General features: G+C 35.1%; 1 protein-coding gene across 1 annotated transcript in view; it reads right to left on the bottom strand.

Annotated features, from left to right (window-relative positions):
• Positions 1-4655: 4655 nt before the first annotated feature.
• Positions 4656-16093, bottom strand: part of LOC111714990 (nucleoside diphosphate-linked moiety X motif 17) — a 30144-nt gene continuing 18706 nt past the window's right edge. The window contains exons 3-10 of the mRNA XM_023490217.1: positions 15298-15350; positions 14119-14353; positions 12894-12949; positions 9967-10049; positions 8974-9056; positions 7444-7471; positions 5131-5162; positions 4656-4837 (exon numbers count right to left, since the gene is read on the bottom strand). Of these exons, the coding sequence (XP_023345985.1) occupies positions 4671-4837; positions 5131-5162; positions 7444-7471; positions 8974-9056; positions 9967-10049; positions 12894-12949; positions 14119-14353; positions 15298-15342 (729 nt within the window). The 5' untranslated portion in view covers positions 15343-15350 and the 3' untranslated portion in view covers positions 4656-4670. The remainder of the gene's footprint in view (positions 4838-5130; positions 5163-7443; positions 7472-8973; positions 9057-9966; positions 10050-12893; positions 12950-14118; positions 14354-15297; positions 15351-16093) is intronic.

The following is a 16093-nucleotide window of genomic DNA, read 5'->3' as shown; positions in this document are numbered from 1 at the left end:
GCATTCCGGGTTTTTATGAAACCAAGACTCAAAATTGAGCCTTATTCTCCATTAAAACCAACAAAGGTCGGTTTTATTTTCATTGGGCATAACTCCTTAAGTCAAGCCGAAGATCTTGCAGCTGTCAATCACGTGACAAAAGTTGTTGTCAGAGTTGGGTCGAAGCTTGGGTCTTAAAGTCAGGTTTAAGGAATTACAGCTCAAGCTGAAGTTTTTAAATCGCAGGCTCAGGAGTATTTTCAGATTTTTAAAACATGTTTTTTTGACCTTTGTACGACTACGGACAGTAATTTGATAAAGATAAGATTTCATTAAACAAACGCCTTAAGCTAAAAGATAATAACAATTTATCTATATAATAAAACAAGACATTCATATAAATATGTTGCCTATAGCCGGCCAAACGGCTGTACCGAATGGGCTGATATTTTTTTGTGGAAACTCATGGGCCTCATGTGTGTGACAAATGCTACATAAAATTTGATTTTTTTTCTCATTTTTTTTAATTCTACGGGTAAACATTTCATTTTAAATGTTTACAAACGCGGTCAAAATTCCTTAATTGATAATATGACAATCTATATATCTGTGTAAGTGTAATCAATATTAAATTTTGGAACAAAGAACCTGTAAAAACTTTCCCTGGGATATTTAGAAAGATAAAATTTCCGTGTATGATAATTGAAGGACTGCAGTATAGTTTTGGTGAATTATATTGCTACAACGTTCTCTTTGCCAGGAATGTGCACGATGGAATTTGTGAACTCTGCCAGGTATGCAAGATGCCTCTGCTGGCGAGCTGACCAAGGAGGACTCGTCCTGAACAAAGCATGAGTTAAAGGTTTGTGGTCAGTAAATATTGTGAACTCTCTACCTTCTAGCATGAATCTGAAGTGTCGAACGGATGAAAAGGCTGCCAGGAGCTCTCTGTCGAAGGCAGAGTATTTCTTCTCAGCATCGGAAAGTTTCTTAGAGAAGAAAGCCAGCGGAGCCCAGGATTCGTCGCGAAGTTGTTGTTGGAGAACAGCTCCAATGTGAGTATCTGAAGCATCCACAGACAGAGAAATTGCTGCGTTGGGTTGAGGGTGAACTAGTTCTGGAACAGCTGAGAGGAGTAGTTTGGCTCTGTTGAAAGCAGAGTTCATGAGTGGAGACCAAGAAATAGTTTTTCCAGGTCCCTTCAGAGCATCAGTGAGCGGAGCAAGAACTTGAGCTGCAGAGCGGAGAAACTTCCTGTAAAAGTTAACCATTCCGAGGAACNACTGACAGCATTCACTGAATCCAAAGCGTTTACCGATGAATTAGAAGACAAACTACTCCGGTAAATCTCGTCTGCACGTTGAGAGAGAACTGCAATATCGGCGGTTTTATCGTGAACTAAATGAGACCTGACATCAGCTGGAAGTTGCCTCAAAAACGCGTACCGCAGGAACAAACACTCCTGATGTTCTGAAGGAAGGAGAGCCCTCATCCTGGATAAGAGAGCTGAAGGGAGCATATCTCCAGACAGAGGAAGTGACATGATTGATTCACAACGTGCATAATCCGTCAGAGAATGTGTCTGTAAAAGACGAGACCGCAAAACACCATAAGGATCAGCAGTAGGCGGGCTCCTTATTATATCTACAACATTATCTATCTCGTTCTGTGGTAGAGATGCAACCACATGATGGAACTTGGTGATACTGCTGGTGATATTCTTGAGGTGGAACTGGGACTCAGCGTTGATGAACCAGGATTCGCAGCTGTCGGGCCAGAAAGCAGGCAGTTTCAGAGCAACTGCATAGAGCTGGCTGGGAGAGGAATCCACCTGGCTTGACGCGCCTGTGCTCAAAGCTGGATCTCCAGGCATCGTGACGCTGAAAAAGAAAGCACTGTCGAGCTAGGTTTTCGCTTACTGTGATAGCCTGTGGAGAAAACAGGGAGGTTGGTTCACTTTTCAGCCGAAAATAATACTAGCGAGCAAAACAGAACACTACTCAAAACACTGAGTTTTAGGTGGAAAAATACAATGCGGTGGGTTGTTTAACTTTGGACTTATAAAGAAACGTATTCACTAGTCCGGGGTCACCAATTTGGCGGATAGCAATAAGACGAGGATTTAGATAACGACTAACTATATTTTTAAATATAAAGTTACAAAGTTAGAAAAATATATATATATATCGTGGCTTCTAGAAACTCCCCTATTCTTCTCCTTGCCGCGAGAAGTTCTTCAAGCTAAGACGACTTTCATAGCCGCCACAGTACTAAGTCAGAAATATTTTTTTTTCATTTTTTTTAAAAACATCTCAAAAACCCCTATAAGAGTTTCATTTTTGATAAAACACACACTATTTCTCCACAGTGCCCTCCAGTACCCCCTGTACCCTAAGTAACCACCAGTACCCCCAGTGCACCCCAGAACCACCCATTACCCCACAGTACCCGGGAAACCCCCAAGTACCCAATAGTACCCCCAGTCCTGAAGTACCCTAAAGTACCTACAAGTACCCCCAATTACTCCCCATTACCCCCCAGTACCCTGAGGTGGCCGAAATAGACACAGTACCCCCTTAGTTACCTCCAATATACCCCTGTAAAGTCCAGTACCGTTCAGAACATTATAGAACCTTGTACCCTGAACCCCCCACCCCCACTACTCCTCAGTACCACCAAGTATCCCCAGTACCCGCAGTACCCCCCATGTACCCTACAATATCCAAAATACCCTGCCGTACCCCTACACTAATACCCCACTACCCCCCAGTACCCAGCAGTACCCTGCAGTACCATGCAGCACCTCACAGTACTCCACAGTACCACCCAGTATCCTCTATTACTCCCCAGTGCCCCCAGTACCCGCGGCAATACCCCCATATGCCACTAGTACCCCCCAGTAGTAACCAGCAGTAACCAGCAGTACCATGCAGCACCCTGCTGTACCCACAGTACCCCATAGCACCCCCACAGTACACCATAGTACCCCCACACCACAGTACACCATAGTACCATAAAATTCTCTCACAGTACCCCAAAGTACCCCACAGAACCCCACAGTACCCAGCAGTACCCTGCAGATATTGGGATTACAAATTGGCGTGGTTGCCATCCCTCCCTCCATTAAATGATTGGGATTACAAATTGGCGTGGTTGCCAGCCCTCCCTCCATTAAATGATCAGCTAATTAGTATCAAACCAGCTTTTTCGAGCATGAAAATAGTGCTTAACCATAAAGAAATATTACTTCTTCCACAAGCAGATTTGGGAATAACAAATTTATATTTTTGCCATCCCTCCTTCCAATGAATCATCAGCTGTTTAGTTTGAAACCATCAACAGAATCTCATTTTTACCGTTTTACATGAACAAAATAATGCAAAACTAGAGCAAATTGATACCCAGAAATTGTTCTATATAAATACTAAATATTTTTGTTCAAAATAAAAATTCTGTTTAGTTTGGAAAAGAAATTTTCTGTGAAAGGAAAGCAGTTAAATTTTCTTATCCGCTCTTCAAAAACTAATTTTTGAGTTTAGACCGATCTGTTTGTTATTTTAAATATTCAATTTTTTTCAGGTTCCAGGGGAATCATAAAAATTTTATTTTCTACAAGTTTTCTTTCATCAAAATATGCAATATATTGACTCTGGCAGAAGATATAAGATATTAAAGGAAGAAAAATATCAAACAGTTCGAATCTACTTTTGGCTGATATTTACTGGTCTCTTTCACTTCAAAAATGCGCATTAAATCTGTTTATAAAAAATAGATAAAACTTGATTCCAAAGTTCATCAATATTGATCACAAGGTAACATTATTTTTATACAAACACTGCTATCTCTTATCTATTATATTTAGATAAAACACTGGAAATAAACCTAAATAACTTTAGATTGAATACAAGACTGTTTTATAAAACTAAGTATTGAAATCTCCATGGCTTAAGTATGATATTGTTCTTTATAAATTTACAATACCATTTAGAAATTTTTCAATATAATAAATTTTCTTTAAACAATCCATATATAAATTTATTAGGTTATAATCTCTGTTTGTCTGCCTGTCTGTTTGTTTGTCCGATCATAACTTAGGAACCCATTGACCGATTGTGGAACTCGGTGGAACCATGGGAATGTTCATTCTAAGCCGAGTCAGTCGACATTTATCGGAAAAAATAGCTAAAATCGTAATTAACGACCAAGTGCGCGGGAAGCCGGCAGGAGTTATTCTGAGTACCCGGGTCAACGCTGGGTTCCCAAGTTTGCAATCTTTATTTACAAAATAGTAATCTCTATTTGATTGTTTGTATGTCCGATCATAACTCATGAACCCCTTGACCAATTTGCCTCAAATTTTGATTGGAGAACCCGGTAGAACCATTGGAATGTTCTTAACGTGGCTTGAAAAATTTGTGATTTTAAAGCGAAATTTTAGTTTCCAGGCAAAGCTGGGTTCCCAAGCTATCATGTAAAAACTTATAAATGTATTTATAAGTGGTGTTTTTTCCGCAAGTTAAATTCGTTTATTTGAACTTTAGGGCATTTACTTAGGTCGTCATAGTAAAGTTTCTTTACGCAATTTACTCTTGACAAAATCTGCTGAATACGTATTACAAGTCATAATCACCATGAATACAATGTTGAACATAACATCAACCTATAAACTTCTTTAGATATAGGTTTTGGAATTAGACAGGAAGGTAATAGGAAATAGGTATATCCCTGACTAGGTGTTGAGTAGGTATATACCTGACAAGGTAGTAAAGAACCAGGTGGTGTCGAGTAGGTTGACCCATAGAGAGAATGTACGGGTAAACACTCTCCCACATGCACAGCAGCTGTACAGTACACCCTTCTGTTACAATTCAGTCAATTACGGGATGTCTCAATAAATGTGAAGAATTTTTAAAATCATCCGTCTACACAACATTATTCTAAATCTATTACTAGTCGTATACTCAAAATGAAAAACAAATTCTGGGATTTTCAAAATGTGGTCTGATTGTAAAGTACTTCCAAAAATCATTGTAATTTCTGATATCCAGAAATATGTCCCAGTTATATCTATTACATATAGCCAAAATTATCAAAAATTCTTTGTCTCCATAATATAGTTATTTATATTTTTTTATTCGATTTATTGCCTCCCTGTATTAAGCCCAGTCTCTTCAAACATTTCTCTAAATGAATAAAAAAAATAATACTTTGTACTTTATGTACTTGTAAGAAGGCTTTTTTAAGATAACACTTTATTAATAATATAATTTTAAGTTTATGATTCATTCATGTCCTAATGAGTAACTGTTAAACCAAATACAGGGTGTCCAACTGAACAGTGAACATGACAGTTGACAAATGACTAGAAGATAGTCTTTCACATTTGAAATATTTTGCGGCATTCATTCGTCAACCTGCTTTTACAAGAATAATCACAAAATAACCTGGCATTTTCAAAATGTGGTCAGCGCGTTTAAAATCACCATAGATAAAATGAATTGTGTTCAATCTTGAATTTATTAAATAAATGCAAAATTGTTTTAATCTACCCAAGCTGCTAGGTGTATTGTTAGCCACAAGACCATGAATAAAAGATTAAAATTGTAAAAAAATATTGTTTATTTTAGGCTTAACTTTGTTGATCTGTGCGTGATGCAAGATAATACAATAATTTGTATATTTTGAGGACACAGGGGAATGTTAACTTTTCCCCCAGTGTTAAATTAATTATAATTATTTATACATGGATTTTCACTTTTTTAAATTGATGCTGCATACTTTAATATCTTACAAAAATGTGACTTTTTATTAATCACTCCACCCCCCCCCCTTATCAGTCCGTATATAGAAAAAAATTCTTGATTTAGTACATTTTTTAATTTTGCAGTATGATGTTTTAATAGATTAAATTACAACACAGATAGAACACTAGATGTCGTCTTTTCAAGATTTAGGGGTTTTTCGTTCACAATAACCCTGAGGCAGAGAACCAAAGGAATTACGCGCATGCTCTCTCTTGTCTTGTAATTCAACGCTACCTGCGCGGAACTCCTTTGGGCCTCTGCCTTAGGGTTTTTGTGAACGAAAAACCATCATATCTTGAAAAGAGAACTTCTAGTGTTCTATCAGAGATGAGATTTTAAAAGCTTAAACCTAAGTGAACCCCAGAGTTGGGCTCAGATAGAACCCGAGTCAGGATTGGCTCTGATTCGACCAATTAGACTGCTTAGAAAGCTTTCTCTCTGTAGCAGACAAATTGCCGGCAGATTAGCTGAGACAAGGAGATGTAAATTTCGAAAATTCGAACTTTAAGAAGATACATTATTTTTATAGTATTTTTTTTTAAACCTAAGATCAAATTTGACACTACAAATAATTCCCGAGATTTTTTTTCGAAATTTACGATCGTTTGATGCTGAAGACCCGAGCCTTAAAGAGAGAAAAACCCAAGGTGGTTGGTTTTTTGGATGTTTTAAACTAATAAAATAATCTATACATTTACATTCTTATCTTTGAGGACTAATAACTTAATTCCTAAAAACATAAATTTAAAGAGAATTAAGATTATGGAGTGTTGTTCCAAAGAGGATTAAGATTATGGATTATACAGTTAAAACTGATAAAAGTGGGGGTATCCGGATCATGTATAAAACCAAATGATAAAGATAAGAAATAAAAATAGAACAAAAAGGTATGCTAATATGCTTCTTTCTTCAAAATAGAGATATTAGATATTTATACAATATAAAAAGACATCTTAAGTAAGTATTTCCCATTAATCCCTTTCATCAGACGAAATCAAAGGGTACCATTGTAAACTGGACTACAGGGAGAAGGGCGGGGCGGAAATAAATAAAAAAAGTCACTTGGATACGGGGGACATACAGGAAGATCGAAGGGCGGGGCGGATAGAAAGGAAAGTAAATATTTACCTTGATAAGACGAACTACAGGGGGAAGGGCGGGGCGAATAGAAAGTAAAAATTTCTCAAAGGGATAAAGTGGACTCCAGGGGGACAGGCAGTTGAATAGAAAGTTAAAAGTCACTTTGATGAGGCAGAATACAGGAGAAAGGGCGGGAAGGATAGAAAGTAAAAGAAATCACCTAGATAAGGCGGACTGAAGGGGGGAAGGCGGTTGAATAGAAAGTAAAAAGTCACTTTGATGAGGCAGAATACAGGAGGAAGGGCGGGAAGGCTAGTAAAAAAATTCACCTTGATAAGGCGGACTGAAGGGGAGAAGGCGGTCGGATAGAAAGTAAAAAAGAGTCATCTACATGGCGTACAACAGGAAAAAGGATGAGGTGGGCAGAAAGTAAAATTAACTTTTAGTATGGCGGACAAGGATGGAGCGGATAGAATGTAAAATAGTAACTTTGGTAAAGCGGAATACAGAGGAGGATCGAAATTAAAATTTACCTACATACGGCGGACAAGGATGGGGCGAATAGAATTAAAAAAGTCACCTTGATACGGCAGCTTCCAGGGATTCTCCTAAAACAAAGAAGATGTTTTTAATCTTGAAAACTCCAGATACTTGTCTGTTATCTTAGCTTATTCCTTTGATCTGCCGGACAACTGAATAAGGTAAACAGAAAACACTAGAAATCAAACAAATATGACTTGATATTAAAAAATTAATAACGTATTTTAAAAACAAAATCAGCGCACATAAATACAGGATTCCCTATAAACATGGAAACTAAGTGACAACTTCTTAATCGTCTTTGTCCCGCGCGGCATTCTTTTGTAAACATTACAGTTTAAACATTTAACACCGAAAACTACTATTCTTTGTATCAGTGTGAAGAATATATTTCATTTTGATGCGGATCCAGGAAGCCAAAATGATGCGGATCCAGGAAGCCAAAATGTTGCGGATCCAATGGATCCGGATCCACTTGCTTTGAATTTCCAAAGTTATGCACCTTCAAAGTTGAAGTATATTGAAAAAGTCTACGCTTAAAATGTCAGGTATTGGGGGTTAGAAAGTTGCCACAAACTCTGAATTTTTTATTCCAATATTATTACACCTGATGTCGTATTGGATCAAATAATCTAAGTTTGAAATAATCAAAAGTTTACACCCTCAGGTTGCAAAGATATGTGGCAAAGATTCAATTCCTTTAAATATACAAATAAGAAATGCAACTAAAGAAAAGCAATACAATCTTTTAATGATCAACTCTTCCCTAAAACTGAATTTAACAGAAAATCCCCCAAAAAAATTCATGTTCTTGTTTAAATGAGAAGCACCATTTATTTTTTAAAAATTCGAGTCTTTTAAATAAAATGATTAATCTATACGAAGATAAATATTTATGATATCATCGTAAAAACAGAAACTTAAACTCCGTGATAGAGTCTCATCAGTATTTTTTTTATTTGAAATCTATTTTAAAAACAAATTCTCTATAAATATCGTGGTAATGATACTGAATTCACATTTGAACGAAGAATCTTCTTTAAAAATATGTTTGTTCACGGATAAATTAATTTTTCTTCCCGATGTCGGAACTTTTGGATTAGAAAGAACTGAGCTACTGAGCAATTGAGCTACTGAGCTACTGAACAACTGAGCTACTGAGCTACTGAGCAACTGAGCTAAAAAAATATTTCTGACACCCCTAGGCGTAGTACGTCAATATTAATCCAGATACAACTCACGTCCCTCTCGTTCGCTACATAAGGAAACAATTACTCTAATACTGTAATCAAGCAGAGTCTTATTCCAACTAATGTATATTTTGAGCTTTATGGTAAAGGTTAAATTAATGAACGTAATTAAGCTAAATCGTAATACAAGGACCGATAGGTTTTACATAGTTATTAAAAAGCGTAGTTAAGTTACAGATTATGTATAGCGTAATATATCTAGGTGTGTTCAGGTTTATAAATATGGGGTTTACTACGATATTTATTACAGCGGGATATTCTTATTTCCCTTCTATTATAATCTCTGTTGTGTGGGTTAGTGTATCGTGTATATGTGTTACCTAGTTCTACGTGTCCTCCTGGCGGAACCCAAGTTCTCGGAAATGATCTCATGTGATCAGCTCGTCGGGTCAGCAATATTCTTCTAGATTCAAACAAACATCAGCACTCATCTTAGTTTTTAATATCTAGTTTCTTCTAACATAATTCCGTTACTACAAGTTGTAGATCCATAAAAACATGTTAAAGGGACTGTTGACAAAATTTCAAGTGATCCTAAGTTTACAGAGTGGCATATCCGATCTACAACGGTACCCTTTAATCTTTTGTCCGACTTTGGTAACCTCAAGTCTTCCGGCACCCTTTATTCAGCTATGTAGGATACCTAGGTCATCCTTGCTCACACAAAGGTTTTGAGGATACCATTTGTGAATCTAACAAGCCACTCTACAAACAATTACTTGAATGTTTACTACCCCTTTAATATGGATAAAAGGACAATTACTTGAATACGTTTATAGCCCCTTTAATATGGATAACTGGACAACTTAAATACGTTTACAACCCCTTTAATGTGGATAACTGGACAACTAGAATACGTTTACAGCCCCTTTAATATGGATAACTGAACAACTTAATACGTTTACAGCCCCTTTAATATGGATAACTGGACAACTTGAATACGTTTACAACCCCTTTAATATGGATAACTGGACAACTTAAATAATGCCTCACTGATAAAAGTTCAATTTTTTTGTCTCAATATTTTCAAAATTGTTAAATTCTAAAAGAAGGTTGATAGAATTTCGACAAAAAAAACAAAAACAAAAAACAAATTGAGTTTGTTTCATTTTACACCGTGTTTAAACAACTGTGTAAGAGAAACAGTTTGGTTGTCTGTACTCTTATTTAAAAAGTAGAAAGTAAAAAAATGTTTCTAACTTAAGAAAATTTCTCTCTCAATTTTTAATTCACCGAAAGAAAATTCTGAAACTCCAACAGATCGGCTGAGAAAAAAAGTTAATGATTTATGATGAGAAATTGCTTGAAATTACCCATCAACTGACTGAAGAAGTCCAACAACACCAACATCAACTCCTCGCCCAGCAATATCAGCGGGCAATACAGCAATATCCTCCTTGTAAGCAAATATTTCAGTTAAAATAAAAGTGCTTAGAATATAAATAAGTGCAAATAGTACAAAGACTGTAATATTAATCTATTAATAGGTTGATTTTAAGCTACTGGTCACGCATGCAACCGGCGTACATTTAAATATCCGAGTTGGGTCAACCTTTGCGGTCCTAGTTTGGAGTTGGACTGTACCGCCAATTTACAATTACAATTACTAAAGCGGCAGACCTGGTGAGGCACAACTATTTGCTTTAAAACATCATCAAATACACTTAGAATGAAAGGACGTCTTCCTATTCCACCGTTTTAAGGGTCCCACTGTATATATAATGATTGAGACATTTCAAGCATCTTCAATTTTATGCTAGGCAATTCAAATAATGGAAAGGCGATTATGGAGAAACTTTTAAGATAGGACATTACATAGATAACATGTCACAAATAAACAAATAAAACAATCAACCTTCAATCCGAGGAATGTTGGGAAGACAAAGACAATTTTAACAGATTTAAGTCTTTTCAGTGGCGTAGTGAGGGGGGGGGCGAGACACCTGTGCACCCCTTAGACGTGCACCCTATAGGCCCCCCTCCCCTAGAGCCAGAGGCAGGCTCTAATATATCAAACTTACATATATAGTCTTTTCTTATCAATTGATAATGTCACAATTTTTTCATTTTATGATGATTTTCAAATTCTTTATTGTACATAATCTTATTTACAATTTGTACCTTAGGATTAAATCCTATGGCGCCATGGCCCAGAAGAAAGGATGGGGGTTCAAAATTGAAACTGTTAGACAGGGGGAGAAAAAATGGCTGAACTCCTGGTTATCTAAGGGGTTTGGCCACTAAGGTGCCATTTGAGGTAAATGGCTTATGTTCTATGCATTGTATTTATATATTCAAAACAAACCATAGGAGTACCTATAGGACCCTTATCAATCTGGTAAGTGTGCAGTGGGTTCGTGGCAGACCGCAATTGAGCTTGTCCTGTGCCTGGTGGTCCATACTTTGATCCTTGCGATCAGCCACCAGTGACGCCCTGCTTTTTTCTTTGGAATTAGTGTGATGAGACAGGCTCAACCCAAACCTCTCTTCAGATTGCTGGGGGACCATTATTTATTTGTTTATTTATTTATTTATTTATTTTACATATATTTTCTATTTTTCTTTACTTAAAAAATTGTATTTTAAAAGTTTGATGCAAACCTTAAAATATGTATATTTTCGTAAATTTCATTCCAACTAATTTTTCGAAGTGTAAATATATTTTTCAAGAGAGTTGTTATGTAAGAAATTTAATGCAATCATTTTGGTAAATACAATGTTTCAAAATTTCTACAATTTTGGAGTAAATTGATGTTTTCATTAAAATCAATGTCAGTAAATTCTCGATTTTTTGATAAATAGAAGTTGTACTTTGGTAGCCTTGGAAAAGGTATAATGGATAGTGTATGATTATGAAGTATAACAAATATTGAATACATAATTGTGGAAAATACAGACAAAATGTATGTATTTATGTTGATTTAAATGAATACAGATGAAGGAATGATGATGGTATGAATTTGTGTAGAAAAAAATTGGATTGGACTGGATTGAAAATAATTGATATCTATGAATATGGATTTAAGAAATTTGTGGAACTAGTTGTATAGATATGAAGGAAAAATGTGAATTATAGTAAACTTCTTAACATTTTGGTTTAAGAACTTGAATATGCCTTAAAAATACGTATTTTTATGTACAGGTAAAACCTATAAATTCCAAAAATTAAGATATATGTTAGGATTTATTCAATCCTAAATATACGTTGGAAAAACCTAAAAATTCCTGATTCATTGGATTTTCAGGTTTTTTACATACGCATTTTTACGTTTGTCATATACATTATTCCAAGGAAATGGTTACAAAAATACTTGTGTCATACATGTGGAAAATACGTATTTTTACGTATTCCAAACCTAAAAATACATATATATACATACAAATGTCATACATATTTATAGGTTTTCCGGTTAGTAGGAAAGGAAAGGAAATCTAGTCATAATATAATTGATATAAACTACTAGATTTATTAAAGGTATGATTGGTAATTCATGGTCAGATGACTAATAGTCTTGAGGTAGTTCAATTTAATATAGATTTTAAACTTAAATTTTTTACTTAATACAGGCTTTTTAGGGGGGTGCACAAAAAAAATTCGACGTTCCCTAAGCTAAACCTCCACTACGCCCCTGAGTCTTTTTGGTCCTAAATCTATGAAAATTTCTAATGTTTATGTGATGCTCTTTCTATATAATCTATAGTATTCCATGTATTACTTTATTCAAATTAGAATTAGAATATAAATTAAATCAATGTAATTAAAATTGTTTTTTTTTTATTATGTATGCGGAGAAATTACAATTGAATTCCTCTTATGCCTAAATTAGCCTAGTTTAAACCATAAAAAAATTTTTTTTGAACCTTTACAATTATAATTTTGTTCAAAATGTTCAATGTCCAAAATTATACAAGAAGGAAAAACAACAAATTATGAAATCAAAGAATTTAGGGAATAGTATTTTAATGGTAAAATCAGTGTAAAAAGTATTTAAGTATAGACAGGGTCACCCACAAATTATTAGACGATTTTACAGCTTTTAAAATCAAACAAAATTAACTTTATTTATTTTGTTACATCATGTATTTCCATATGCTAAATCTGATTGAAAAAAATTTGATAATCAGATAATGAAAAATTTTCAGGTCCTCAATATTTTGACAGAAACCCTGTTTTTATGAATAATTGCCGCGTGAATAAAAGACGATTTAACATAGCTGTACATGCGGGCTTTTATAATACCTGCGTCAAATGAAGAATAGGACAGAAAGGAGGATGAGAGAGAACAACTCCGGATTCTGCGACACAAAAAAGTTTGGTTAAATATTTTCTAATATCTCCCACTTGTTACAAAACAGCAACCTCAGCGAATATCTTGCTAACGATGCTAACCTACCCTGACTTGGAAAAGTGTTTGTGAATTTACACATGAAAGGGGTGGGGGGTGTTAGTTTTCACATTGAGTCAGACTTCAAATAAGTACTAAATAATTAAGCTTTCCAGTCCCGAATCCTTATTATTACGATATTGATGAGACTTGTAATCTAAAATATGTGCCAAAGATTGACCATTTAAGCTTTTAATTAAGCATCGATGAACAATTGAAAAACTATTTTTCTCCTTAAAAATTGGTTTAAAAACACTATACTGTTCAATGCACAAAGCAGTGCTTAGGATCCGGATCCGAATCCGGATCCATAAGATTTTGGCTTCCTGGTTCCGGATCCGCAAAAATTTGCGGATCTACGGATCCAGATCCAAGGGGTAAAATATCAACCAAAAACTGCAAAAAAAAATTTTACTCTGAAAACTCAAATCTGACCTATTAAAAAGAGAGAAAATATAAAAATTTCTTTATTTCTTAATGGTCCATCAAGTTTTAGTTTAAAAATACGCGAAAAAAATAAAACAAAAAATTTGAAAATTTGGCTTTGTTACAAAAAATCAGTAAATTTTAAAGAAATAACCTGGATCCGGATCAATTTTTTCCAGTGCGGATCCAGGATCCGGATCCGCGTCAAAATTAAATGGATCCTAAGCACTGCCACAAAGTACGAGACTCCAAAGATGATTTTATTTGTTTAAAGAAGACATTCCGAAAAATGCTTCAACTCAGAATTTCTTCTGGAAAAATTGGCAACCTTGATCTGAAATGATCTCTGGATTTTACGGTAGACCAGTGTGTCCTGAGTTAATTAAGTCTTTATCCTTTTATTTATGGTTCCGCATGCAATTGCAAGCTACAAGCTACCTTCTGTTTGTGACAATAACATAGATTGTCATATTTAAGCTAGGTTCGAGATTATTGTATTTATAAAGTTACAGGTCATCATAAAAGTCTCAGCCTATGTGGGTAACCCTGGAATATCATAGCTCGATGATTTCCCAAGAAAGGATTCCTTGTATTAGTGAATAAATTAGTTTCCCAATTTTGCAAAATATATTTCATAATAACCATACTATTTTCCTTTGTCAGACTTGTGGAGAATAAGAATATTGTTTTCAAGTTTACAAGAGAAGTATTCACAGTAAGGGCAACCAGAAACCGATGAAGGTGACACTGACCGGCCAAGCGCAGGTAAACCGGACCGGCAAGCGCATAAACTGAAGTGCTGAACGTCCAGGGAGTTGGTCCTGCAAGAGTCAGATGAAGCGCCCAGCAAACATTCAGTGAAGTTGACTAGCAACGGTACTCCACGCCCCTAAATCAAAAATATCTTAAAACTACAGAATATCTCAGAGAGAAATGTCGCTTTAAGCTTACTTATGTTCAAGTGGAACAGATATTTAATGTTTTAATAAGTCGATACACGCATTTATTTTAAACACGAATTAGTGCCCCATAACATGGAGTTGCATCAGGGTTGTATATTTTAAGAAATACTCCCCCCCCCCTACCTCCCTTAATAACAGATAAATTTCATTACGGAAAATCAAACAGAAACCTTTGACATCTTGGAAAAATACAAGTTTCATTTATCTTTGTTTACATAACCTTCAGAGGCATTAATTACATAAACGCGACATTTTTAAAATTCTTTCTTTGTCACTAAAAATCATGAACAAGATAAGCATTAAAATTTGACTGACCAATTGGGCCGTTTTTAATAATTTACGATTTTTTGGACTAACTCTGAAAAAAGGAAGACGACTTTTAGACCGAAGCTATTGCTTTAAATAGTTTAATGAATATGAGACACAGAAATTGAACAGTGCAAACAGACCCAGCTATTCTCTGAATAAGTAATATAAAAATTTACTACGTAGTAATCGAGCATACAATTACTAAAAGGATCTTAGATTCTCGCAATGTAAAACAGGACCTCAAAACTATGTCAATCCTTTTCTGCGACCTTTCAATGCATAATAAACAGGATTGGGCTATTTTTTTATATGATTTTTCCCTTAGATACATGGTACCCACTCAGGATTAGACTGCAGTGTGGTGACTGTAGGGAATTTCTTTTCTGACATTATTTGACATACTGCAAATTTTTTACTTGTTTCTTTCTTTGCTAATTCAAAAAGACCATTTAAAGACTAAATTCAAGGTAGAAGACATTTGGCACATTATATTTCAAGATTATTAGGTCGTCATTAAGTCTCAACATTTGTGGATAACCCTCTATCATGTTTATACTAATACCTGGACATGAACTAAAACTTTCCTAATCTGCCCAACTAATGCCATTATTTTCTAAATACAAAACCAATATTAAAATAATTTAATGCTTTTTAACAGCAAAAAAACAAATCATTATTTTGTTCTTGATACTGGATGTAAACTGTTATACAGTGAAACCCACCCCAGAGAAAAATTAAAAAATATTACAGAGGTTTTTGTTCCATGTGAGGCCTTATAGTGGTGATAGCTTGTTTGTTTGTATCCAATAAATGTAAAAACGGACTAACAGTTCGTGCCCAAATTTTTTGTGCAACCTCACACGGTCCCACCCAGAGCCCAAAACTTAAGGCAGGGTACCGTTATGAAAACCAGTTTTGAAACCAGGGTTTCACGAATGGGGTTAGGCAGTTTTATGGACATTAATAGTTTTGTTATGACATATTATTTTATTTAGTTTCTTATTATTCACCATTTTTTCAAATCTCTTGAAACAAAATCTACCAAAGGGTTAGACCCCAAAAGGAAATTCGGGAGTTTCGTTCAACGATACTGTCTTAAATTTCGGACTCAGCGAAGGTTTTTGGATGTTCAGAATATTTAAAAATTTCCATTCTTCATACTCCACGAAAACATGTAAAAAATATCGATAAATACGCGAAGTTTGTTGTTTAATAGTTTAAAAGGAGAAATTGCCACCGATTAGAGTAATATGAATAAAAGTTAAGATCGAACATTGGCGCTTTAGGCACCCTGGAATCCCTGGAAGCCTAGTTTAATAAAAACGCAAACTAGATAAAAAGGTGATAAAATATATATA

This window comes from Eurytemora carolleeae, unplaced genomic scaffold (assembly GCF_000591075.1).
Source record: "Eurytemora carolleeae unplaced genomic scaffold, Eaff_2.0 scaffold1689, whole genome shotgun sequence".
Taxonomy (NCBI): domain Eukaryota; kingdom Metazoa; phylum Arthropoda; class Copepoda; order Calanoida; family Temoridae; genus Eurytemora; species Eurytemora carolleeae.
The sequence above is the reverse complement of the archived record's forward strand: the minus strand, read 5'-3'. Positions and strand labels throughout refer to the sequence as shown.